Consider the following 25,340-nt stretch of genomic DNA (forward strand, 5'->3'; position numbering starts at 1 on the left):
TATTTGAATCAAATATAGATTTACTTTGAAATCAAATGAATTGCTGTGATTAAATATGCCATCTTGCAGTGTGAATTCAGCATCATGCAGAGGATTCTAATTACCAATGTCATTTTAAAAATGCCATATTCATTATCATACATAATTCATTTATTACATAAGCAAAGTGTTTGAAAACATTGGTTTACAAAGATAAATCAAGTAGTAGTCGGTCATGTGAGCTCAGCATGTTGGCCCCATGCAACGTAATCTATGTAAAATAAATCAATCAGATTTTCTTAGGCTACTGATATGGCTGGAGTCTTCATCTTCTGTGAGTGTACAGGACTTAAAACATGTTTCCAAAAGTAAAACCTTTTTAGAGAGGAAAAAATGAACTAAATGGACCAAGCAGTGCATATGACTGAGCACAGTGCTCTACAGCAGTTTTTCAACAGCTGTCTCATTACAAGCTCACAGAATGACTGAACTTGCGGCCTTGTATAAAAAAATGAGGAGTCTTTAAAATGTATGAGGAAATATGATTTTAAAGGTAGTTTATTCCCACAGCTGATCCAGATCCTGTCCCTCACTCTTATCCTATATGCAGTAGTTTTAGAGCAGCTAACCAACATCCCAACATCTGTGCAAATTTACCTACAGTAAATCATGCTTAGCTCCTCCAGAGCTGAACCGGCTGAATCAGCAACTTCACTTTCATGTGTTATCGTTTAAAAACAGACCCAAACCTGAGCCCTTTGAATTCTAAAATGCTGAGTACATAGCTAACAAGGAATATCAGAAACAGCGTAGGGTGAACGTATAACAATTAATGCAAGTTATGTAAGCACTTTTTTTTCTTCACAGCAGATGACTATTATTCTGTTGCACGTAGCTGAAGAAGATGTGATGATATTCAATATTAAATATTATATAAAAAAATATATTTTCTTTCTTTCTTTCTTAATGATGAAGAGTGTCTTTTTTATATTAAAAACAAACATGCAAAAGTAATGTAATGCATTACCTTTCATAAAAAGTAATGCTAATTTTTAGGGATTAACACAAATTGTAATGCATTACTTTTAGATGTAACTTTCCCCAACATTGATCAGAAAGGTAGCGAATAATTCTAAACTGTCGAGTGCACAAAAAAAAACACATTTGTTTTAATTATAATATTTATTTAATTTTTTTGCTAAATGGAGATTAAAACAAACCTAAGACATGTAGTTAATCTATGATGGAACTCATGTCTAATGACCTTCTGTTGTTTAAGTTGACTATTGTTGCATACTTTTACACTGCCATTGAATGTGATATCAGATGAGCAACAGGCCATTAATGAACTGACTTGTTGTTTGGAAAAATTGGGTAAATAAAACGCCAGTTCCTCAGTTAAAGATGATTATGTTACAATAATGTTATGTCTATGTACTGTGAAGTTTAATAGGGTGCATAACCACAAACCTACTTGACAACTGGAAGAATGGTGTGTGTGTATTCATGAAGGACTAATAGATGGCCATTGTTTGCATAGGTTTGGAGTCAGCTGTGGATGACCTGGCTGATATCTTTGTGCAGCTGGTGGCTACAAGAGCAAGAGGAGGTTAGACCGAAGGGCACAGCTGCAGCACAAACATCCCAGCATACTTCAGAAGCAGTGTAGGGTGCACAGCCCCAGGCCACAGTTCATCAGAACAAAGCTTCTGTATCTCGCTCAAAGTCAAGAGCAGAGGGCAATGTGAGGAGAGAGCAATCACTTCAGAAGCTGTAGGGTGAATGTCATAAATACTGTAGCACACTAAAATAAAATGAAAACTAAAACTAAAAATAAATAATAATAATAATAATAATAATAATAATAATAATATATATATATATATATATATATATATATATATATATATATATATATATAATGTGACGAGTCAGCTGCCTCCTCCCTGATTGTCACCGGCACCCCGTCCTAAATCGCCGCCCTTCACCAGGCTCCCGACTGGAGTGGGTGTGTGAGAGGAGGGGCGCTGGACGAGTCAGGGCTGGCGGCGTGTGATGGGGCACACCTGAAGGAAGTGGAGCCTCATTACCGCCGCTGTTTAAAAGCCCAACGCGCCTCTCCTCAGGAGACCGGTCTCTTCCCCGTGCATGCACACTGGTGTCCTCGTGGGTCCAGGAAGGGTGCGTTGAGGGACTCCCGCGCCACCAAGACGTGAGCTGCCGGACCCGCGATCCGGATGGGAACCGCACCCGTATACACGGCCGACGGGCCAGGATGCCGGGCCGTCCATCCCCTACCAGCGCCGCGGCCAACGAGAGAGACGCGGCCGCTAGGAGAAGCCGCCGCCCCTCGCGCCCCGGACCAAGGAGGGGAGCGCGTGCGGCCGCCGGACTCCGCCCCTTGCCTGGACCCTTCCTTGATGAACACTGCCCGACCCACACAAACCCCGCAGCACAACGAGGACACCAGATCCCCTGTTATTTTGGACACTTTCCCCCTTTGGCCACTTTTATTCCCTTTGTTTTATGATTTCTGTTAATAAAAGCCTCTCCGAGGCCTGACGCCACGCCCACTGTGTCTGTCTTGTGCTCCTCCCGTGACACTGGTGGAGAATGCGGGCAAGGCGGAGCCTAGACAGCGCAGTTGGGAAACGTCTGGTGACGTCACTCCCTCTCGCTTGCAAACGTTCGTGAGAACCCAGACTGGGACGGAGGAAAACTGGGGACAGCCTCCCAGCCACACAAGGGGTAAGTGACTTTTCCATTGTCATTTTGCCCGGTGGTTGGTTGAGGCTGTCACTAAAACCCGGTTTCTCTGTCCCTGTTCTGGTGCGCTGCGAGAGGGAGGACCGCCCGGAGAGGAAGCCCCGCCCACTCCGACCGTTTGGAGCCTGGTTGAGGATGGTAGCACTCCCGTGTGGGTGGCGCCCTGGGGACGGGGATGTCGCTTGGGAGGGGGAATGTGACGAGTCAGCTGCCTCCTCCCTGATTGTCACCGGCACCCCGTCCTAAATCGCCGCCCTTCACCAGGCTCCCGACTGGAGTGGGTGTGTGAGAGGAGGGGCGCTGGACGAGTCAGGGCTGGCGGCGTGTGATGGGGCACACCTGAAGGAAGTGGAGCCTCATTACCGCCGCTGTTTAAAAGCCCAACGCGCCTCTCCTCAGGAGACCGGTCTCTTCCCCGTGCATGCACACTGGTGTCCTCGTGGGTCCAGGAAGGGTGCGTTGAGGGACTCCCGCGCCACCAAGACGTGAGCTGCCGGACCCGCGATCCGGATGGGAACCGCACCCGTATACACGGCCGACGGGCCAGGATGCCGGGCCGTCCATCCCCTACCAGCGCCGCGGCCAACGAGAGAGACGCGGCCGCTAGGAGAAGCCGCCGCCCCTCGCGCCCCGGACCAAGGAGGGGAGCGCGTGCGGCCGCCGGACTCCGCCCCTTGCCTGGACCCTTCCTTGATGAACACTGCCCGACCCACACAAACCCCGCAGCACAACGAGGACACCAGATCCCCTGTTATTTTGGACACTTTCCCCCTTTGGCCACTTTTATTCCCTTTGTTTTATGATTTCTGTTAATAAAAGCCTCTCCGAGGCCTGACGCCACGCCCACTGTGTCTGTCTTGTGCTCCTCCCGTGACAATATATATATATATATATATATATAAATGTACCCATTAAAATTATTTGCATTATGAAATCACTTCTCATTTCAATTGGGAAAAATAAAATAATAATAAATAAATCATATTACAGCAATATAATGATGAAAATCATAATGCTAGAATTTATTATTAAATGTTTAATATTTTATTATATCCAACTGAATATATGATTGATTAATAATTGAAAAATACTCTCAAGAAAATGAGCAAAAAAACTTTATTTTCCTTTATGATTTTTTCCCTGTTAATTTTGGATTGAAATATAGTCTTATAGTATATTTATTTTGTATTATATATTTTTGAAAATATATTTATTATAAGAATGTCACTGACTTACAATTAATAGGTCAGAGGTAACAATACTTTTTTTTTTTTCATGGACCAAATATAAATATCATTGTACTCAATTCATTTTAAATGTTACTTATTTTCTATTAATCAGTCCAAGTGCGAACATAAATACCAGAATTATGAATATTTATCAAAGGTGAGGCATAAAACGCCAGCCAGCCACATGATGTGTTATGAGCTCTTTCTTTACATAGATGACCGATTGCTTATCTTTAGGGAAGTGGCTCATGTGTTCTTAGCTGGAGTCTCAAAAACTTGTTTTTCTGGTTTTATACTGTACTCCAAACACAATGACGAATGCTTGTTCTAATGAGAATTCAGTCTAAAGTAATGAAAAAGTTATTAGTGTGTGTAGTTTTAACATAAGTGGTTTTTTTTATGTGAGAACTTCAATTCATTATTTCAGCTATGAATAGACAAATGTATAATTAAATCACTTGTATCACAAGCTGTAATCTTTTTTTTTTTTGTGGTTAAGCGTGTTATATTAATGTTACCAATATTGCACTGAATTGACATTGATATTAAATAATCGTATAGTCCCAATGGTGGCTTATTGTCACGCTCCGTGAAATTGTTAACTTCCATATTGCATGTGTATGCCACAAGAAAGTTATATTTCTAATTATAAAAAAACTCAAACCATTCATGCTCAATACTGACAAAAGACGAGAGCAATACATGTTGGGTTTCTCTTTTAATTCCAAAGATTTTTTTTTTTTTGACAAATTACTAAGAACCAGCTTGAGAAATCCAAACTATATATTATATGCTTTAAAAACAAATCTTTCAAAATGATAAAAACAAATCTCTCTAAAAGGTGAGAAACGTATCAAATGTTTTTACAGTATTTACAAACACATATACAGTTCCCTTCTGAAGAGAAAGAGATGCTGTGCTCTCATTCATAGTTTCCAAAAGTCCATTAGGGTATAAAAGTGCAGTAAATGGCCACTATTATTGTACCAGGATATTTTGTTAGTGACATTATAAAAACAATTATACTCCCATACAGTTATGTTTCAATAATTAGAGTTGTTGCAGTCCATTTTAACAGGATTAGAAAAGAAACTGAATACTTGGCACTGGCTGAAGTAAAGTAACATGTTGACAAACATGATTTACTAGAATTTGCTAGTGCGAAAAAAGGAAAACTTCTTGTGATTGGTGCAAATGTTAGTTCCGCACAAATTAAAAACAGCACTGCTGGTTGTAAACTAAATTAAAATGGTACACAAGTGACTGAGAAAATACTGAATGAAGGCTGTTGCACAATCACATTCCAAGTACGGAGTTTACCAACACACACACACACACACAAAAACACTGTTAAAAGTTTGACTAATAATCCAAGTGTGAAAAAGCATTGTAGAATATTTTGGTGAGGATTCTGCACATGAAAAAAAATCGGGGTTCAATCCTTCATATCATTGATTGCTTGTGTCTGATGAAACATTAATGTTGCAATATCCTTCAATCTCACAGTGTGTGTATTGGGGCGATGCACCCAGTTCATTCTGCCCACAGCGTCAAAAGTTTCACCCAAAGTTTCCACAGCAGCTATGTCTTGAAGACGAAGTGCTATCCCACAGGTTTGTTCACGAAGAGAATGTATTGTCCTTCACACGCATGTTTTAAAGGCTCTCGTCCGGCGACATTCCTACCTTTGGGACTCGCTGGCATTAATAAGCAAACGGGATGTGAGCAAGGCACATACGAGTGAACAGGAAACTGTTTCTCTCAGTCTCTACACTATTGTTCCAGGTTTGGAGTTCTCATGCCAATAGAGTGTCTGCTGGTCTTCAGAGTCAAAGCTGCTGTCCATTGGGCTGCTAGTGTGTGAATCATGGTGGCTGAGATCTATATACGATCTGCAAACAGAAAAGAGAGTAAAATGTTTTAATAATGCAAAGATCTATGGCAAATATGGACAAATAGACTGATTTATTAATCATTTTAAACCCCAGTAGCACATAATATATATGAATACAATACCAGATATATAAAAAAAAAAAAAGAAGAGTCAAGGTCAGTAGTTTTGCAAAAAACACAATGTTGCAAAAATAACTCCTTGTGCAGCTGGTTTTGCAGCAATGTGTACTAAGGAACTGCCTTGTTTCCATATTGATGATTGATACATGTAAACATGTTGGCAGATTTGAAGTAGGTTGAGTTAGACATCACTGAACAGTGTTAAACATTCACACACCTGAAGCAGACCATACAAAAACACACATGTATGCTAGTCATAACTTGCGCACAGCAATAAAAAAAAAAGTGCAGGGTTAGATGCTTCCCTTAAAACAACACCTCACCATTTTTTGGAAGAAAACACACAACCACCCCACCACCAGTGAGTAAGCAGAAGAAAATACTGCAGTTTGTTAACCCCTGAGTGATTCGACATTATAGTTAGAGAGTCAAATGCAGTCCTTCATATCTCACCAATGTTTTACATGTTGTCTGAGTCACTAGAAATGAGTATAAATGTATTCCGGGTCATAACCGCTGGCAACTGCACCAGGCACCTCTAAAGGCGCTGGCAATGGGCTTCTCCTGCCCGGTGTCATCCACCCATTCTCGGGTGGGTATCTGTCCATAAGAGGGTGAGGATGCGGAGCCAGCAGATGGGGGTCAGGGCTGCTTTGGAAGGAAGGGTAAGTAGCATTCAGATCAAATTGTTAAGTGTTTGTGTTTGCTCATTACGAGATCACTGGATGTATGTTGACACTTAAAGGGTTCACTTTTGATCCATTTAAAGCATCCTTGCTGGAAAAAAATATTACTTTCTTTAATAACTGAATGAATGACTCCAAAATTTTGAATGGTAGTGGAACTACTTATTTAACGGTTGCTTGGAAAAACACAAGCACATTTAAAAGGAAGCCATGCAGCTATACTTTTACAACACACAACAAGCCAGACATCGTGAGACGCTGACTAAACAAGTAGTACTAGTACAGACACAGCAACACCACACGGCTGGCGCTTTACTTACGATTAAGGGCTACACTTAGCAAATGAAGCTTTATTAACCCTTGCATGGCTTGCACCACCAGTTTGAGGCGGGGACAAACTCAGCTGCTTCATCTGATAGCAAGAGTAGGAAGAAGGAATAGGAGGAGGAAGAGGAGGGAGGGAGGAAGAGCAAGCTTGGGAGTAATGTGAAGGATAGTACTGAGGGCAGGCGGGGTAGTGCCAAGCACTTTTAGAGTGCGAGTTGGAGCCTCTGTGAGGAAAAGAATGGTGATAGGGAGAACAAAGCATGAGAGAAGGTACTGCACCAGTGCTCCAGCAGAAGTAACCAGATGCATGGTGTCAGGCAAGCTGTTAGCTAGAACATGCCCATAAACTACTGTTTAACGGCTACATACACTCAGAAAAAAAAAAATCTAATAAAATACAAAAGCTGTCACTGGGGCAGTACCCTTACAAAGGTAAACCACTCTACCTAATTTTCCCCTAAAGGGTGCATATTAGTACCTTAAAGTTATGTATTAGTACCTAATGAGTAATGGTCATTACTAATGCTTTTGCTATGTGGTTGCTAGTACATTTCAAAGTGATTTATAGGGAATTCTTGGTGGATGTTTACTGTCAGGTCAAAAAAGTTCAAACTAAGCTCCTATGACATGACGTGGGACTTTCATTTAATGTGGCTCTATAACATTTTTTCAACCTTTTTACTGTGAGGCGCTGGAGACGCACGCAGTAATGAGTTTCTTGCATGCCATTGAAATGGTGGGTGGGTAACTCTGGTTCTTTATCAGGTTCAGATAAAGGCTAATGAGGCAATCAGTGAAGGACGATGGAGCACAGAAGAGTCGTACCTGCTGTGTAACGGTTGACTGTAATGGACAGTGTTGTAGCCGTAGGACTGAGGGTGTGCAGGAGGCATATCATACTCTGACATTGCCATGACTGGTCGACTCTGCCAGTTTTCCGAACCAACTGCGAATTTAGGATGAAATTAAGATGAAAGGAAATTAATGAAGGAGAACCTCATGCAGATAACATTACTGTTCAAGAGAGAAGAAAAATTACTCAAAACAACAAGGTTTTAGACTGGTCAGGGTAATTAAACAGCCGATATTTGACTGTTATGGCAGATTAGATGGCCATTAAGTTTTTTCAAATTTAATAATATATAAAAGGCATGTCTAAATTATACAAGAAAATTGATGAAGTTAATTTAGTAAAAAAAAAAAAAAAAAAAAAAAGACTAAACCGGATGAGAATATGTTTTTTCCACATTACATTACTGATATATTAACCTGATAATAATGTCACAATGCAAATGTCCAGGCTTCGTTTTTCTTATTCATAATTCTTGTCCTTTTTCTTTTGATTTTGAGTTTCACCCATTTAAGATGACATTAGAGAAGCCCAGAAAAATTTCTAATATGAGGAAACGCAAGGTAGTATTTTTTGCAACACTTCTCACCTGTCGAGTAGGAAGTTGTACTGTCATTGCGTACATATCTTGATGACATGGTCCTATAGCCCAGATTCTGCTGCGGCCCCCTGTAGGCTTCATACCCTTGTTGTCTCTGTTGTCGGTTGTACCAAACACGCAAGTGTTCCACCACTTCAGCCCTTTGATTGTTTGTGACAGGATTCTCCATCCTGGATGGACGACGGGTCCCTGACGGCCTTAATGTGGCATAAAGGTTATGAGTCAAACCATCTATCTCATCCTGGCCATAGTTCCCATGAGGGTTGTGTCTGTAGTAGGAAGGGTTAACATTATAGTGTCCCTCCATCTCGGTCTCATACATGTACAGTCCATTTGGGTACACCTCAGGTTCGATGTAACGTGGATATCCAGTAACGTAATAGGCAGTGGTGGTTGGTTGTTGCCGAGGTTGGGGTGTATATCCCTGTGTGTCATTCTGTGCAAGGTTGGGCATGCTGCCTGTGTTGGCATATATGTTGCCCTGCCTTCGCCGATGGCGGTTTTTAGCACGTGAATGGCAGCCAGGTACAGGGTACTCCACGCTGGATTGGCTGGTGTAGGAGGAGCCATCATCAAGTATCTCAGTGCTATTGCTACGGCGGGGAGAAGAGATGGTGAAGACAGGCTCAGGTGGCTCACTCTCCGTAGGCAATGTTGACTGAGATTCCAGACTACCGCTGCGCTGCCGAAAATGAGTGCTGTATGCAGGAAGCAGCAAAATAATTATTGGAAACATTTTCAAAATCATGAATTTAATAAAAATAATGTAATAATGCACATTTCTATGACTTTTCCAATCCTGAAAAACCCTGACATTTACAGGTTTGCCATGACCGTGGGAACACTCTTTATTTCTTACCAAATGTCATTTAAGTGTCACACCAGTGAGCGGGTGATGAAGAGGGCTCAATTGTGTTCTGTACCTGAGCTGGATGCTGCTGTAGGCATTGCGGGGAAGTTGAGGGGTAGGGGGCATGCTCCGCGAGTCAGAGGGTTGGCGTGAGGGTTGACGGTAAGGGCTGCTCGGTGTCGATAAGGCATCTCCGTACATATAAGCCACAGGATCTTGGACTTGACCATAATTTAGTCTAGAATGCAGATAAGAACAATGCTTTATCAAACCAAACTTCCTTCATGGGTGGAGTTCTTATTGTGCACAAAAACCTCCAAGGAATTACAGAAAAACTTTTTACGGCATGCCACCCTTGTACTTGGTTAAATCTAATACAAAAGCTCATTGGATTTAGAGGAACAAGTGATTAAATAACAAATGACTGAAGAATTACATATAATTTTACGGACAGATTTCAGTTGTCTGGCCCAAATGAACTTCAAACTCATTGGCTTATTCTATTTAACGCATGTTGTTCCTGTGAGACTTTCCAGAACAGCTTTCCTGCTTATGCCCCTTCCGCCCCCACTTTATTACGTGCTTATTGCTGGAGTTTTTGCAGTCAAGCAGCGACATGCTTATTCCTGGGGGCACTATTTTTAACACTTGTGAGTGTTTGGGCTGATAAGAGGAGATTGAGAAGAAAGAAGTTGAGGCAAGGGAAGACTGGAATGCAGGGCTGATTTCTTGTCCACAGGTCTCTACTAGCTCAACAGCACAAAAGCAAACAGTAGCCATAGGCAGGAAAAAGTAAGATGTGCTCAAACTTAAAACTGAAGAGCTGTGGTTGGCAGGACTCTCACCTGCCACAGTCCTGGTAGTTGTCATGAGTGTGATCAATGTGATTTGAATGGTATGATGCAGCAAAGGAGTTTGAGGAGTTGGGACGTGGAGAATACTGCACTGAATGTCTCTGCAATGGCTCGTCTAAGATAAAACAAGTTAACAAGATTAACAGGATAGCCACATAGTCTAACCTGTACCAATAAGAGGCAATGGCATTAATACACTATTGTTTAAATGTTTACGGTCAGTAAGATTTTATTTTTACTACACTGACCTAAAGTAATACACCACATATTCTATTATACATAACATTGTTGCAATACTCACCATCTTCCAAATTCAGGCAGTCAGAAAGGCTGTCAAGGTTTACATCATCTGCAACAACAATAGAGATTATAGTTCTGCATGTAATATTTCCTTACGCCATTATCCATCGCTTCTACATAAGTGAAGCATCAAACCATGACTGTCAACATAGTGCAAGTTTGCATACACTGTAAAAGCAAGCACGTTTCCAGGGTTCACACACATTTTGACCAATACTATTATAATAATATACATGACTAATAATTAAACCAGATATGCACCAGCAATGATGACAGAAGCTCTTTGTGTGGGCTCCTTGCCAATCTTCACTCTGTAATCATTAATCTGATTTTCGATCCCCTGGAGTTTTTTGGTAGCATCCAGAAGATTTCTCCTGCGTTTCTTCCTCACGGTTTTACAGAGCTCATTTTCATAGGCAAGTTTTTTCGCTGCCTCCACAATCTTTTTCTGGAGCGCAAAGCAGCTCTCCAGGTTTCTTAAATGAGGGTCCTGCAAGGAACAAAATTTAATTAGCAAAGAAGTACACAAACTGCAAGCAGCTCTTACAGTATTTCTGAGAAAAGCAATTGAGACAGCCTACCGCATCATAAGGGAAAAGGTCGTCCAATTGGAAAGCAGCTCCCACGCGCCTTCGAACAGTGGGGGGCTTCTCTCCTGGTGCCAAAGGATACTCCTTAGGTAACACACCGGTTAACTCCTGATCACATTAAAAGAGAAGGGCAAAGAAAATCTTAAGATATGACTGTTTAAATGGACATACTTGAAAAAGCATATTTAAATATGACAAGCAACTAACAGCTTCCCGGAGGCAAATTTTCTTCAGCTCTTCTTCCTTGAGTGCAACCATTTCTTTTATGCTCTCCTGTTTGTTCTTCAGTTCTGCAATCTTCTCTTTCTTCTGTTCCTCATTCACTTCATTGTCTACAGAATCTAAATGAATGCAAAAGCAAGCTCAATCTTGACATCTGTACGAATGTTCATTAGGCTGTTTTCGTGACGGAAGAAACAGATTGCCTTACTGGAAGAGACCAAGCTTCCATTGCTGGCCATGATGAGCTTGTCTTTACTCTCCATGCTGACCAGCTTACTGTTCCTCGGAGCTCCAGTCTCTGTGAGATCCATGGCAATATCCCCCAAACTTCTTGCTGAAGTTATTTTAGCCTTTAGGTACGTAAAAAAAGAGGTTATTAGGTCATCACTTTTGCATGCTATCAGTCCAGAAACTAAGCAATGATTTATGCAATTATAAGAAATATGTATTAAAGATGCACAAATACTGACTTTGCTCTGTTTGCGGTCCAGGTAGAACTGGTGTTGGCTGATTGCCATCACCCAGATGGTTTTGATCAGAGAATGGCTGGCATACCACGAGTAGATGACCTGACCAGACTGACCAAATGTGCGTCTAGAAGCTGTTCTTCTGTGGATTAACATGGGCACACTGAAGTCAAACATAACACAATTGATCCTATGTTGTGTCAATTCAAATAAAATACTGGCTTCTGTAACCGTAATCATTTGAATAGCAATAAAACATTTTTTTAAGTGATTCTACATTTAAGGGACAGTTCACCCAAAAGTGAACAGTATTTATATCATTTTTTTTTACCTCAGTTTCATGGAATGTCCGAACTGTTAGAATTCTCTGTTAGAAACTGTTAGAGTGCATCCTCCTGGGTGTGTTCTCAGCAACAGGCACGTGAGGCCTCTTCTTCATCTTATAAGTGCATTACCGCCACCTATTTCTCAAATGGACGATTGACACTATCTACAATCTCTATTAGGAGTGTCAATGGACCACTTGAGAGATAGGTGGGGGTGGTAATGCACTTGTAAGTCTGCGATCCGCCATTAAGCAAGAAGACGCCTCATGCACCTGGCCGCCTGCTGCTGAGAACACACACAGAGGACGCACTCTAGAGTTCTAACAGTTTGGACATTGCGTGAAACGGAGGAAAAAAACGATATAAATACTGTTCAGTTTCTTGCACAGACTGATCGTTTTGCGTCTTTGCACATCAATGTATCGACATGAGCCGCAGGGTTTAAATTTTATGTTTTTTTTTCTTTTTTAATTGTATGTTTTAGCTGTGATTCCCATCCACTGTAGACTGATAGACCACAATGGGCTGAGCTAAAAATCTTGGTTTGTGTTTTACAAAAGAAACAAAGTCACCTACATCTTGGATGCCCTGGGGGTAAGCAGATAAACATGAAATTTCATTTTTGGGTGAACTATCCCTTTAAAAACGATAAATAAAAGTAGTCAGGTTAATTTAAACAAAATAGTTTTTTTTTTTTTTTTATTGTACAAATCCAATTATATTAAATACATCTTTGTTTACAGGTCAACCCCAGTCCGTATTATTACTACAGCGTAAAGTGATCAATTGCTTCACTGCAACAGTTCATCATTAGAAACATTAGCTACGTCAAAAGGCCACAGTCTATAGTCTATACGTAAAAAATAATGCTTAGTAAATCACAAACTGTGCTCACTGTGTGCTTTAGCCAATCTCATTTATAACATGGAAAATGTACATCAAGACATGACCCATTGTAGATTTATCTTATCTTTCAGTTCTCACCTCTGAGGCTCGTTGACTTCTACAGCAAACTTCTTCTCTCGGAAATACAGGTTTTCAAGCTGTTTCCACAGAAAGAGCTACAAAGAAAAAGGAAAAGTTAGACAGGAAAACTGTTATGTGAAACATCATGAAAATATATCAATGACAAAAAGACTTGCAAACAGGATTTGCACTAATTTCTATGATCTAGACATTTCTTTGTGAGATTCACCCAATGATACTTACATCCCTGTATTTTAGCATTTATTCTTTTCTCTCTGTACCAAACAAAGATTTTAATGCCCTCCTTGAAACACTGTACTCTGAAACTGCTCACAAAAACATCACTACATCCATATGGATATTGATATATTAAGCTAGAAGCACAATAGAGTTGCTTTGGGTATGAAAACAATACAATCAAAGCACTGCAAAGCGTCCACTGTGCTCATAACTTATTATAAAATTCAGCCTAAAGGGAGAGCACTGAAAAACAGGTTTGTGATAAAAGCATAGCCAAAACATCTGCCATTCATGAGAAGTGTACTTTCAGATCTTTTTTCCAGAGCGCCATCATAGCTCTTCCCAGCTTAGGGCAGGGAAAGTACAATATCCAACTACTATCAGTGTGCGGGGGTGAGGATTTACCAGGAATGTTAATAAACGCTCCCCACCAGGTACAGCTCGAATGCAGCTCTAAGTAATACGCATAGGAACAATTTTATCCAAGCATGGCTCACACAGTAGATTTGACTGCCGAGAGCATATTAAAACTTGACATATTTCTGACAGTCATATTTAATAACAACAAAATTAACAATGACAACTTATCCTAGATCAGAGATCTAAAAAAAAAGAATCTTACCAGTTCAGTTAGAAAGCCTTTAAAGTCCCTGGATAGTTGGACAGGTTCAATATAGTCCTGATCTAAAGTTTCCCACAGGGTTGTGGCTTCCTTGAACAATACTCTCTTGTCTGCTTTCGAAGAGACCGAAAGGTGTTGCAAGAGTTTCAAGCGATTAAGCCCCACCCCTTCCCTCCCCCTTACTGTGACATCACTAGCACCTAAACTTTACCCTTGCCCACCTTGAGCTAGACTTGCACTTGTGTCTCTCTCTGGTTTCCGTCCACAGACTATGCAATCACATCTCTAAAACTCTAACCCATATAATTAAACTCCACAACTTCATTCTTTCTCTATGGTCACCTCCCTCTCAGTATGATACCCGATTCCGGTTCGTGTCAAACCAGACAAACGAGTTACGCTCTCTGAAAATACACAGACATAGAAGGATATTCCTCGTTTCGTTTTGGGAGGGGATTTGTAGCATTGATCATAATGAACACATTTCTATAGCTATTCATTAATCCGTGTTCCTTTTCCTAGCATGTCTCATTTTTACAGTCTGTATCGTAATCCCTCATCCGTTGGTTTGGATGCTCGCTCCCTTATGCTTCCCAAGGCAAATATGCCAGGAATCTACTACTTTCTTGTAATCATTAATGGCTGGCCATGGCACTCTTCACCTCCTGGTGAAAACAGGATGCCTCTCTCACGGTGTCTAAATAGCTGATGTGACGACAACAGGGAATCTCTCACTATCTAACAGCATGAAAGTTCCCTGACCTTTATTTTAAAATAAAAAAAAAAACATTACAAAAATATATATATAGTATGTCATATGTTGAAGTCAAAATGTGGAATAGATTACCTAAAATAAGCAGTATAAATGCACGACTGATCCAAAAGCATAATTTTTTTTGTCAAGCCATTATCTTATTACAAGATCACATTATTATGCATTTCTTACAACCGATATTCACAAAATCAGCTATTTTTAAAGGACTGGGAGCAATAAAAGCATTGTCAAACAATGGGCTGAGTGAGACAAGCTACTTCAGCATAATTCTTTTATCCTATTAAATGACAGATAATTTGATAAGTCTGAGAGCAAATGAGAGAGAGCATACAAATGGGAAGACAATGGGAACAATCTTCAACACCTCAGACTGTCTGTGACTGATAAAGCAAGACAGACAGTCTGCAGTCTAGGATGTCTGCAGATATTAGGAATTAAAACTAAATTAAATTAACAAAAATAAAATAAAATTAACAAAAATAAACAAATACAAAAATGGAAATAAATTAAAATACTAATGAATAAAAACAAAAGACAATTAAAATAAAATAATATATGTTAACTTGCTGACCCAAACCCTGCAGACAATGTATTTTAAAAGTATCACTGATCCTGATGTAACTGTAACCAACCTGTGATCCCAATAAGAACCATAAGAAATTTATAGCACTAGTATCGATACATGTGGATTCAGTTTATCCACATCTAAAAACCATCTTATACATAAAATCTGGATGTGTCAAAGTAGTATTTTGTAATCGTACACACCTTTAAACTCTTTCCTGTCACTGGGCTAAATGATGATGCAGTGCAGAAATATGTTGTGAATATGGACACACCCTCAAGATGTTGCTAGGTCTTCAAGACAGACTTCATCCAAAAGCAGCGGAATACGGTTATCAGTCCTTTTTTGGAGTTCCACATTAAGTTTTATATACAATAGATATGTTAGGAGAGTGATGACTGGATTCTATAACCAAAATGACTTAAATCACAATTTTTAAGACTCGCAACCATATTCTTTTGTAAACCTGTGCTATGTAAATGGAACTGCGCTTTGGACTGGACTGTAACCCTGACTGTGTGAACTGCCGCAAAACATTAAACCTAACCAAAAGAACAAAAAAAAGACTAACTTTTCAGATAAGCTAAGGTATACAAAAATATAAATAGAAGCCATGCAAATACACATGACCAAACATGAGCTTGTGTGAAGTGTTGCTTCTTTAAAGACATGTTGGAGCTACTTACTAAAAAAAAAAAAAAAAAAAAAACTGAATTGTCTGGGAATTGTCTTGGAATCTGTGTGTCTATGATTCATCATCACCAAATTTACAGACAAACCAGACGCAATTGTCAGCTCAGAATGATGACTCAATCATATTCTGTATCCACCTCTCTCAGGCACAGACACACTCATACATACAAAATCCCTAAGGAGGTAATCACAAATAAATAGTAAAAAAAAAAAAAGAAAGAAAGAAAGAAAGGTGATGGCTGTTTGCATACGCAAAACTCGCCACATTGCTGGGGTATTGCTATATGGTTGTTAGGATCTTCAGAGTGGTTTTTAAATACAGAGTGAATATAAGGTCCGTATTTTCCAGGTAATACTTTAATAATTTTCTTTGGCTTTAGTGCAACATTTTTTTTATTTTTTATAATTGTATTACTTAATATTGCAAATCACATTTTCACATTATAAATGGGTTGTTATACTTTAAACTATATTGCCATCATTATATTTTAGGAAGGTCATCCCTTGCAAGTAGATTGTATTTCTTTGGCATCAAAATGTTTGAAAACCCCTGCTTTACAGGATGACAATTATAGAACACACAAGATTACAGGATTCAGTCTAAACACAATGTACAGTGTAAACAAAAACAAAAATGTAACTACCATTTGATAGTGATTTTTTAGAACTTTTAGCAACATTCCTGTATTAATGTAACGGATAATTCAAACAAAATTATATGGGATAAAATTGGAGACAGACTAATGACTGTAGACTTTAGCAGCAATAATTTGAAACGCACTTAATTTACTGCTTTCATGGGGCATCAGTTCAGAGCCCGGGAAAGTTCAGACAAAAAGTTTCAGAGCTTTTAATACTCCAGACCCCCAACAACTCTTGCACGAGGAGTTACGGCAGCAAGACCCCTCGCTCTCCTCTATGGCCCCCTGCTAAGCTAATTGTGTTCTATTGCTTGATCAATTGTCTGGGCCGAGTGAAATGCACAATGACGGTCAGATTTGCATAATGAGCTTGATGTGTTGGAAGAAGATTGTGGGGCTGGTGGACACAAAGACCGCCCTCCTTGGCAGGAAGTACAATCAATACAGGCAAGATCATGGGTTGCACTCTGACAGGGCCTAGTGTCTTTTCAAAAAGTGAGTGTAAAAACACTCAGTCGAGTGAGAAATGACACAAAAAAGGAGAGGGAGGGAATGAGAGACAATAACCAAATTTATTACCTTTTTTGGACCTTAAAAAATGTGAATATGTATTACGAAATACTCTAGTAATAATATGTGATAGCTACACTGCACTATGGTGCCACTACTGCACCTTTTTATGGCAAAAGGAGTAATAAAAAGGAAGATTTTTACTCCCGTAAAACCCTGTATACGTCTTTGGCAGGAGAAAAGCTAACTGGGGCTCTGTCAGTAGAGCCAATACCCCTTCAGACATCACTTAGCAGGCTTCAGTCCAGTCTCTGCCTCTGCTGCAGCATTGCTCCCCATGAAGCTCCATAATTATACCCTCCACAGGGAGAGAATGGTGTTCATTGCTGCCATGCAGCAGGGTTTCAGAGTGGGACATGGCCATTAACACTCTGGTACAGGGCTGAATATACATAAACACCCAGCTGCATCATACAAACCACTGGTGTAATGGATGCCAATTAACAGACACTTTAATGAGAGAGAGTGGGGCTGAAATATAGAAGCTCTCCTTATATAAAAGAGAGCAATGGTTAGTAATCTCTCATAGGACAGAGTTGTGATGAAAATGTGATAAATGAGCATGTTCATTAAAAATGCCAAAGAACACAAAATTATAAATAAGAGACATCGAAAGAGGAGGCACACAAGCACGCCTGGAAACAAAGTTTGTTTCTGATGAAGAACGAATTACTGAATTACCAGCTTATAGTAATCCAATATAAAAGATATTTAGGATTTTTAGGCACTTGGTAGCAAGTACACTACATTTACAAGAAGAATTGTACACTACCTTTCAAAGTTTGGAAATAGTGATAATAAAAAATAAAATAAAAAAAAAGTATCTTATGCCTACCCAAGATAGCATTTATTTAATCAAAAATATACAATAAAATCAACTGTGCGATATAGAGTATTAACATTTTAAACATAATTTATTCCTGGAAAATTTTTTTTTTTTTTCGAGATTCAGATTTAATTAACGAAAATAAGAAAATATCGTACTGACTTCAAACTTTTATATTCCACTTTTTCTCAGTTACTAATCTGTAGTTCCTATTTTTTATTCAGTTTCCATTCAGGCAATAACACTGCTATGGAATTATCTGAAATACTTTTTTCCATGCCTAAAATTGTGATATTAAGCATTTCTGATGAATCCACCCTAAAATTATGATGGTGAACCTAGATCTTTTTTGTTGTTGAACTTTCTCCATCACCATCACCGTGACTTTTACCAGGTTCTAAACAAAACAGAACAAAACAAACAAACAAACAAACAAAGCAAACCTTTCGTGGCTTGAGCTTGTCTTGCAGGTCGTACTGGCCAATGCCTTTGTAGCTAATCCCCAGCCACCACGGTATGCCCTGTTTGTCCTGTGAAAGAGTTGAGACTTTTTTTGAAAATTAAAGGTTAATGCTGCTTTTTTTTCTCATATCAGGAATTAAATAAAAAGATCAAAAGGATTCCAACCTACACGGCTATTTACATACAGTAGCAGCTATTTTAACATCACTGTTTGATCTCCAAAGACATTTCTAATGAACTAAGCACAATTATAACTTTACCACACACATTTTACTTGTGGTTAATTATTTAACCAACCATAAATCAAGTTAAGGACGTATTAATTATGACTTCAGTATTTATAATGTCTAGTTCTGTATTTCCTAAAATATCACATGATAAATCAAACCACACACCTTCACTTTGTAGAAATGAACTCCATATGCAGGCAAAGACTCAACTAAGGTCAGATACCTGTTGAACAACAGTATAGCACAGAAAGTTAATAAGGCAAATTTTTAACCCTAGTAAATCATATATAATGCGTCACTGACAGCAGTCCTACAATTGATTTCTCTTGGTGCTTTCTCAGTGAGGAACAATGTCAATATATCAACGCAGCAGCACAAATCAAGCTGACAGAAATGACCTTGTCTCTTCCCAATGAGCTAAAAATAAAGTGGCAAAGAATCAGCAGGCCTGATAAGAGCAGTCACTTTCAGTAATTACACAGTTTTGCCTTTCCACAACCAACTGTGCAGGAGTTATCAGAGGAAGAGCAACAGGCTCAGACTTGTAGTTCCTGTACCTACGCTCCTTTAGATCATCATTAAGGCCTTTCGCACCACTTTAGTTCCAGAACTAAATGTACAGTACTAAAGGATGATTTTGCGCAAACTATTTCCCAGTAGCATTTAAAGCTTTGCAATCGCACCGAGTGTACTAGGGAGTGATGTAAGCCGGTCGACAGCAACGTCATTTGTGCGTGGTGTTCAACAATATTAAAAAAGGATGTTAACAACAGGAGGATGAAGGACGCTGTGATCAGACCTAGGGCTGCACGATATTGGGAAAAAATGACATTGCGATATTTTATTTTTCTGCGATATATATTGCGATATTTTTTCTTAAAAACAAAAATGGGGTGAGCACACTTACATTCTCATTTTAAATAATTTAAACATCGACATCATCGTGTCAATTGATTAATATACGCGAGGGAGAGAGAGCAAGACAGCGCTCGTGTTGTTTGAAGACGACTCGCTCGCTCGCGCTCTCTCTCTCTCTCTCTCTCTCATGCGCGCTCTCTCTCTGTCTCTCTCTCTCACGCACGCTCTCTCTCTCTCTCTCTCTACCCTGTTAAACTTGCATGTGTTTTTCAGTCCGGTCAATGATAAACTTTCACTCTATGATAGTTTAAATTGTGCAATTAATCCACGAATCACATTCGTCACATTCGTCAAGGGCTGGGGAGCAGCTGGCCCATCCAGTTAATGAATAACGGATCAACTACGAGAGCCTACATCGCACATCCTGCAATGTGACTATCGTGGATTTGTACATCGCGATATCGATGCTTAAACGACACATCGTGCAGCCCTTATCAGAACTGTATTTTGTTGTGCCTCACTGGTTTCACAATAACGGACATGGAATGTCGACATATACGTAAAGCGACTGAAAGAATAGAAAGGAGGACTAAGAATCTTAAACAACAACTGGCAGTGATACATTGCAGTGATACAGCGATACAATTTATCGCTCATCATCATACTTGCAAAATAAGTTGACACAATGTTTACAGTATGTTTACAGTAAAACACCCAAAAGTGGGTCGTTCCACAATTAGTTCTGGTACTTTGAAAAGGTTGCCGCAGTGTAAAAGCCCTTATGTCAGACATATAAATGATTAGTGTGCTTACCGTATGATAGCCTGTCCACGACTGAGGCCTTTCAGCTTCTTATAATGCTCGATTACTTTATCTTCACTATAGGGCAAGAGAGAGGAGCATTACCACCCGCACAAGTGCAACAAAACAGTAACTGAGTATGAGACCAACATGTGAATGTGCCATATAAATGATATGGCTAGTCAGACTATTAACTAGTCAGATATTACACCAGGTGCACATGCGTGACATGCCATCTGGCTGGCTGTCTTATGAATCACACACACAAACTCTTTAAGACTATTATCCTAAAAACTGGGTTCTCGAACACACAGACACACTGTAAGTATTCATTTATTATTAGGAAACGGCAAAAAGGAAAGTATGAAAGATAAGGATTACACAAAACTTGTACACCAATAAAATGACAATATACACATATTTTTAATGTATATAAACTAACACAGCTGCTTTTGCATGCACTTGCACAGCTGTTTCTTAAACTCTTGCACTAACACATAGCTGTGTCCTCACACAATAATTTCCACACACACACTTCAATAACTGCTGTCTGTTTACTAGTCTTACTATACTGTGCCTCACTCACGAAAATGTCATATTACAGAAGCTACCTGTATTTATTGTAAAAAATAAAAAGTAGTCTTACCAGAATACTAATGACGGGTGCTCCTTCAATACCGCAGTGGGGAAAGCTGGAAGCTTTTTTAAGTCTGATCTTGAACTTTCATCACTAAAAGTTCAAACAAAAACATAATGTTAAAACTACAGAAAGGGTGTCCTAGCTAAATATATGCTAGTGTAAAAAAAAAATCAGCAATATGTGGTCGATTTTCATTAAATCTTTATTTTAAACATGAAATGTTTAAAAAGACTTTCCTCGATAATGTCAACCTTCTTGAACATATTCTCCAAAACACCCTTTTAAAAATCGCAACAGTCTGAAAATATCAGTAACATAAGTAATACATTGTGCATGACTGTTATCATTACTCCTTTTTTTTTTTACCTGACAGTTATTTTAAACACTGAGAGAATAGATTTTTTAAATTAACATTTGTATTTATTTTTGACTCGATTCTGTCTATCATTACTGCAGCTCTTTCCAAAATTTGAAACCTAATGTTTTTTTATATCTCACTGCAGCTTGATGAATGATGTGGCAAAGCTGAAAGAATATAATGTATAAATTCTGTAGAAGCAGTACTTGTTTGGCCAAAACAAGATGTGATTTAAGAGATAATGATGTTTGTTTTAGGAGAGCACATATCATTCTTCTGAAACAGAACTCTGAGGTGAGGAGTGATGACACTGATAGGCAGATCCAAGAGCTTCGTGATGTTTGAAGAGCACATTGGTTTTTTTATCTTTTATCATCCTGCTGGAATTCCTTTTTAGGTACACGGGCTTCCACCTCAACTCTTATACTTTAAAACAATCAGTGTTTGGATTACATATTACGAGATGTGCAGTTTTTTCTATTCTGCAACTATAAAAACCTTGCCTTGACATTTTATAGTCACTCAGAGCCTACATAAAGAATAAATGTAAATGTAAAACTGAGATTCCCCATGTAAGGTAACAAATTCAAACCGTAGTTAGTGATGATGTAGTACTTGAGCTAATAGCATCTTATCTATCTAGAGATTGTGATTTACTTCAATGTCAACGACTGTGACCTTAATTTAACAGCATTTCAGTTACAAATCATGTTAAAATAGTGCCGTTTCAAAACCTTCTTTCTTATGTGGAATTAAAGCATGCAATTGCATTAACAAACTGCATCTTATGCATTATTAAACTTTTCTTCTTGTGTTTTGCTTTGTAAAAAGGAAGACAAACAGGTTTGAAATGGCATGAGGGTGAGTAAACAATGAAAAAATGTGTATTTAATTTTTTTGTGCAAACTATCCCTTCAGAAGGAGGCCACACATTTAACTACAACAAAAGCTACACAAACACACACAAAAAAATCAAACTGGCACCATCATGATTCATGTTGGAACAAAAGACACAACACCTGAATTCATAAAACAGGACAGCAGTGTAATTGAAAACCCTCATGTCATGGGCTTCCAGACATCTGATCTACTTTAGCAAGCTGTGATTTTTTCTTGAGGGTGCAGTGGGCTATATTGTTTTCACAGGAAGCAATTACTCAGATAAAGCGCAAGAACTGATCTAAATGTGCAGAACACTGTAAAACCATAACATCAGATTCAGAATACTTAAATTTATTGAAAACAAAAGGAAACCGGTTACAGAATTGATCAAATAAAAAACCTTTCTAACCTTACTTATCAGCCCATTATCAGACCGCAGTGCCTTGTCAGCAATCTGGAATTCATTATGCTGTCTGTACTATCAAAAAGCTGGCAAGGAAGGGCGGGCAAACACTTAACCCAGCACAAGCATCGCATGGAGGAGTTAGAGCCTTGTGTCAGCTTTTTCAAGAATATACCTACCCTCAGTATTGGAAATAAGTGGGAAATGGGTCATTTGATGCCAATATCCTTGAACTGAAGGCAACTTCTACTTCGTGTCCTCACGGTTTATTTTAAAAGTGCCACCACTTCCTGAACTTTCTATATTCTCTCTAAAGATCTAGGACATATAGGGGATGATCTTCTAGGGAGAACCCCCACTTGGTTGCTCCTGACATAAACTGCAGACAGATGACATCAGTGTCCTGCATGACCCCCTAGAGTCTGTCAGCGGGAGATGTCTCCACTCCCTCTCCCCGAAAATCTATGCAGTCTTAACAGTGGAGAGGAGGAGGAGTAGGTTTATATGGAGAGAGGTGGGGGTCTTCCTACTTCCTACATAAACTTAAATCCATGGGCCTCCAAATGCAACCGCTCAGGCTTTATGAGATCTGAAAGCCTTTATCCACGTGGAAAGAACAGAAACAAGAGGAAGAGAAGGTATGAGGGCTTGCTGTATCCTAAGCCCACTTAAACTAGAAAAGCACGCTATCATGCTTTTCATATAATGATATGCTGCTTCCAGAACTGCCCGACTACACGGTTTAATTATGTGCCAGAAAAAGTAAATTTAATATCAGCTATAAAAATGCACTCATATGACCTATCTATCTTTCAAAAACTAAAAATTGGGCATACAGTACAGTTTAAATAGTTTGGGGTCAGAAAGATTTTTATATCATATTTGAAAGAACTCTCTTATGCTCACCAAAGCTATTTATTTGATCAAAAACACAGTAAAACAATAATATTGTGTGAAATATCACAACTAAAAATAACTGTTTTCTTTTTTAAAACACTTTAAAATGTGAATTATGTTTTTATTACAGCCTTCAGTATCACATAATCCTTCAGAAAATCTAACTTGCTGATTTGGTGCTCAAGAAACATTTCTTATTATTATCATCCATGTTGAAAACAACTGTGCTGCTTAATATCTTTGTGGAAAACATGACACTTTTTACAGTATTCTTTGATGAATTGAAGGTTCAAAACAATAAATTTATTTGAAATAGAAATATTTTGGAACATTAAATCGGTCTTTATAGTCACCTTTGATCAATTTAATTAGTATTACTTAATTTCTTTAAAAAAAACAAAACATCTATGACCCAAAACAGTGGAACAGAGAACAATGCTGTACAATAATCTCTCTCTATAATTTGAAATATAATTTATTAAAATACACAGACAATGTACATCTGTTAAATCATTGTCATATAACCAAACACACATCATGTGAGATCAACGCGATTCCACAGAAAAGAAGAGCAGTGCCAATGTGCCACTTCCTGTTGTAGAAGTACTAGACATACAGTAAATGTAAAAGGCCAGAGTGAAAGCAGCTCCAATATGCCACCTGTGGCTGTGTACTCTAACCTCCCTTTACACGCCAAGCTCTTTCAAAATATACCTTCCTATCCATTTTTGACACAGAAAGAAAACAGAGCTTGTCAATCCATTTCACAAGGCTTTAACAGGTCCCCCACTGCTAAACAAAAGCAGCTGTTGTTGCAATGTAAACTTTTTCAGAGTGAAAGGGAAAGTGTACACACACCTATGTTCCCAATAGTGGACAAGCTTTGTTTTCTAATAATGAACTGCAAGGCTATTGAGAAAGGGGCCAACACATGTTCAAACCTTTCTAAGGAATTCTCGCTTACATTTTTTTGTGTTACTTTAACAGATTGCTTTATCCCTATGCATCCCTTTAACTGCCTCAAAATTAATCCATGTTAACAGAGAAGGCAAAGAATGCCATTACTTACAATAACTAATCATTTGAAATAAACCTCCTGAAAATTTATGAACGAAAAACTAGGAAAACATGCCTACCTGTATGATGACTGTGAAAAATAGACTTAGAAAATGGGCAACATTTATAAATAACAAAAATCTCTAAACTGCAAAATGCAAAATGCACACACCAGTCCTTTTTAAGGTTTAAGTCCAGAAATATCCAAGCCAAGGACATATACATCAGACATACTGACAGCCAGTTCTACTCACTCATTAAATGTGTCCTTTGGAAATGATCAACTAGGGCTGGATTCACAACAAAACAATGAGGCATATCTAAACATTAACTTAAAATGCTTGCTTTGAGAAGGATCTAACTTACAAACACACAATTCCACTACCAATTCAGACAAACACTAATTTTAGCATTAAAAAACAAGAACACAGAACATGCATTTAACTATTTTGAAATGATTTTGTAACATATTGTGCAAACAAACTGAGAGCAACATTTTTATTAATTATTTGTCCAGCTCAAATCAGTATCAGATTAAGAAAAAAAAAAAGAATCAACACACTCACAAAGAAAAGAAAAAATGCACACAGTGATCCTAAAAGGTATCTGTAAAATTTAGACACACTCATTATATGTAATTGAACAAGTAAAAGAAGATTTAAACACCAAATAAAATCTTCTCTCAAATAATGCCTAACATTTTCTCAGAACTAACTTTTTATTCATTGCATTTTCTATGAACCACCTGGCTCCAACGTCATTTTAGTGGATTAAATCAGTTTCAAGGCAGTTGTA

The 25,340-nt window shown here is 38.7% G+C and overlaps 1 protein-coding gene across 4 annotated transcripts in view; it reads right to left on the bottom strand.

The window, feature by feature from the left end:
• Window positions 1-4,679: 4,679 nt before the first annotated feature.
• Window positions 4,680-25,340, bottom strand: part of LOC128015846 (FERM domain-containing protein 4B) — a 43,817-nt gene continuing 23,156 nt past the window's right edge. For 3 of the 4 annotated variants that reach the window (XM_052600041.1, XM_052600039.1, XM_052600042.1), the window contains 17 exons: window positions 20,956-21,039; window positions 20,322-20,387; window positions 18,816-18,873; window positions 18,402-18,488; window positions 13,045-13,121; window positions 11,738-11,876; window positions 11,476-11,617; window positions 11,253-11,386; window positions 11,037-11,153; window positions 10,717-10,945; window positions 10,457-10,504; window positions 10,147-10,270; window positions 9,375-9,539; window positions 8,440-9,149; window positions 7,826-7,946; window positions 6,441-6,638; window positions 5,722-5,866 (listed from right to left, as the gene is read on the bottom strand). In XM_052600041.1, the coding sequence (XP_052456001.1) occupies window positions 6,467-6,638; window positions 7,826-7,946; window positions 8,440-9,149; window positions 9,375-9,539; window positions 10,147-10,270; window positions 10,457-10,504; window positions 10,717-10,945; window positions 11,037-11,153; window positions 11,253-11,386; window positions 11,476-11,617; window positions 11,738-11,876; window positions 13,045-13,121; window positions 18,402-18,488; window positions 18,816-18,873; window positions 20,322-20,387; window positions 20,956-21,039 (2,473 nt within the window). In that variant the 3' untranslated portion in view covers window positions 5,722-5,866; window positions 6,441-6,466. Of the gene's footprint in view, window positions 5,867-6,440; window positions 6,639-7,825; window positions 7,947-8,439; window positions 9,150-9,374; window positions 9,540-10,146; window positions 10,271-10,456; window positions 10,505-10,716; window positions 10,946-11,036; window positions 11,154-11,252; window positions 11,387-11,475; window positions 11,618-11,737; window positions 11,877-13,044; window positions 13,122-18,401; window positions 18,489-18,815; window positions 18,874-20,321; window positions 20,388-20,955; window positions 21,040-25,340 lie in introns of all 4 variants that reach the window. The other variant, XM_052600040.1, reaches the window with a different exon arrangement.

The sequence above is a fragment of the Carassius gibelio genome, chromosome A6 (genome assembly GCF_023724105.1).
Source record: "Carassius gibelio isolate Cgi1373 ecotype wild population from Czech Republic chromosome A6, carGib1.2-hapl.c, whole genome shotgun sequence".
NCBI classification, from domain to species: Eukaryota; Metazoa; Chordata; class Actinopteri; order Cypriniformes; family Cyprinidae; genus Carassius; species Carassius gibelio.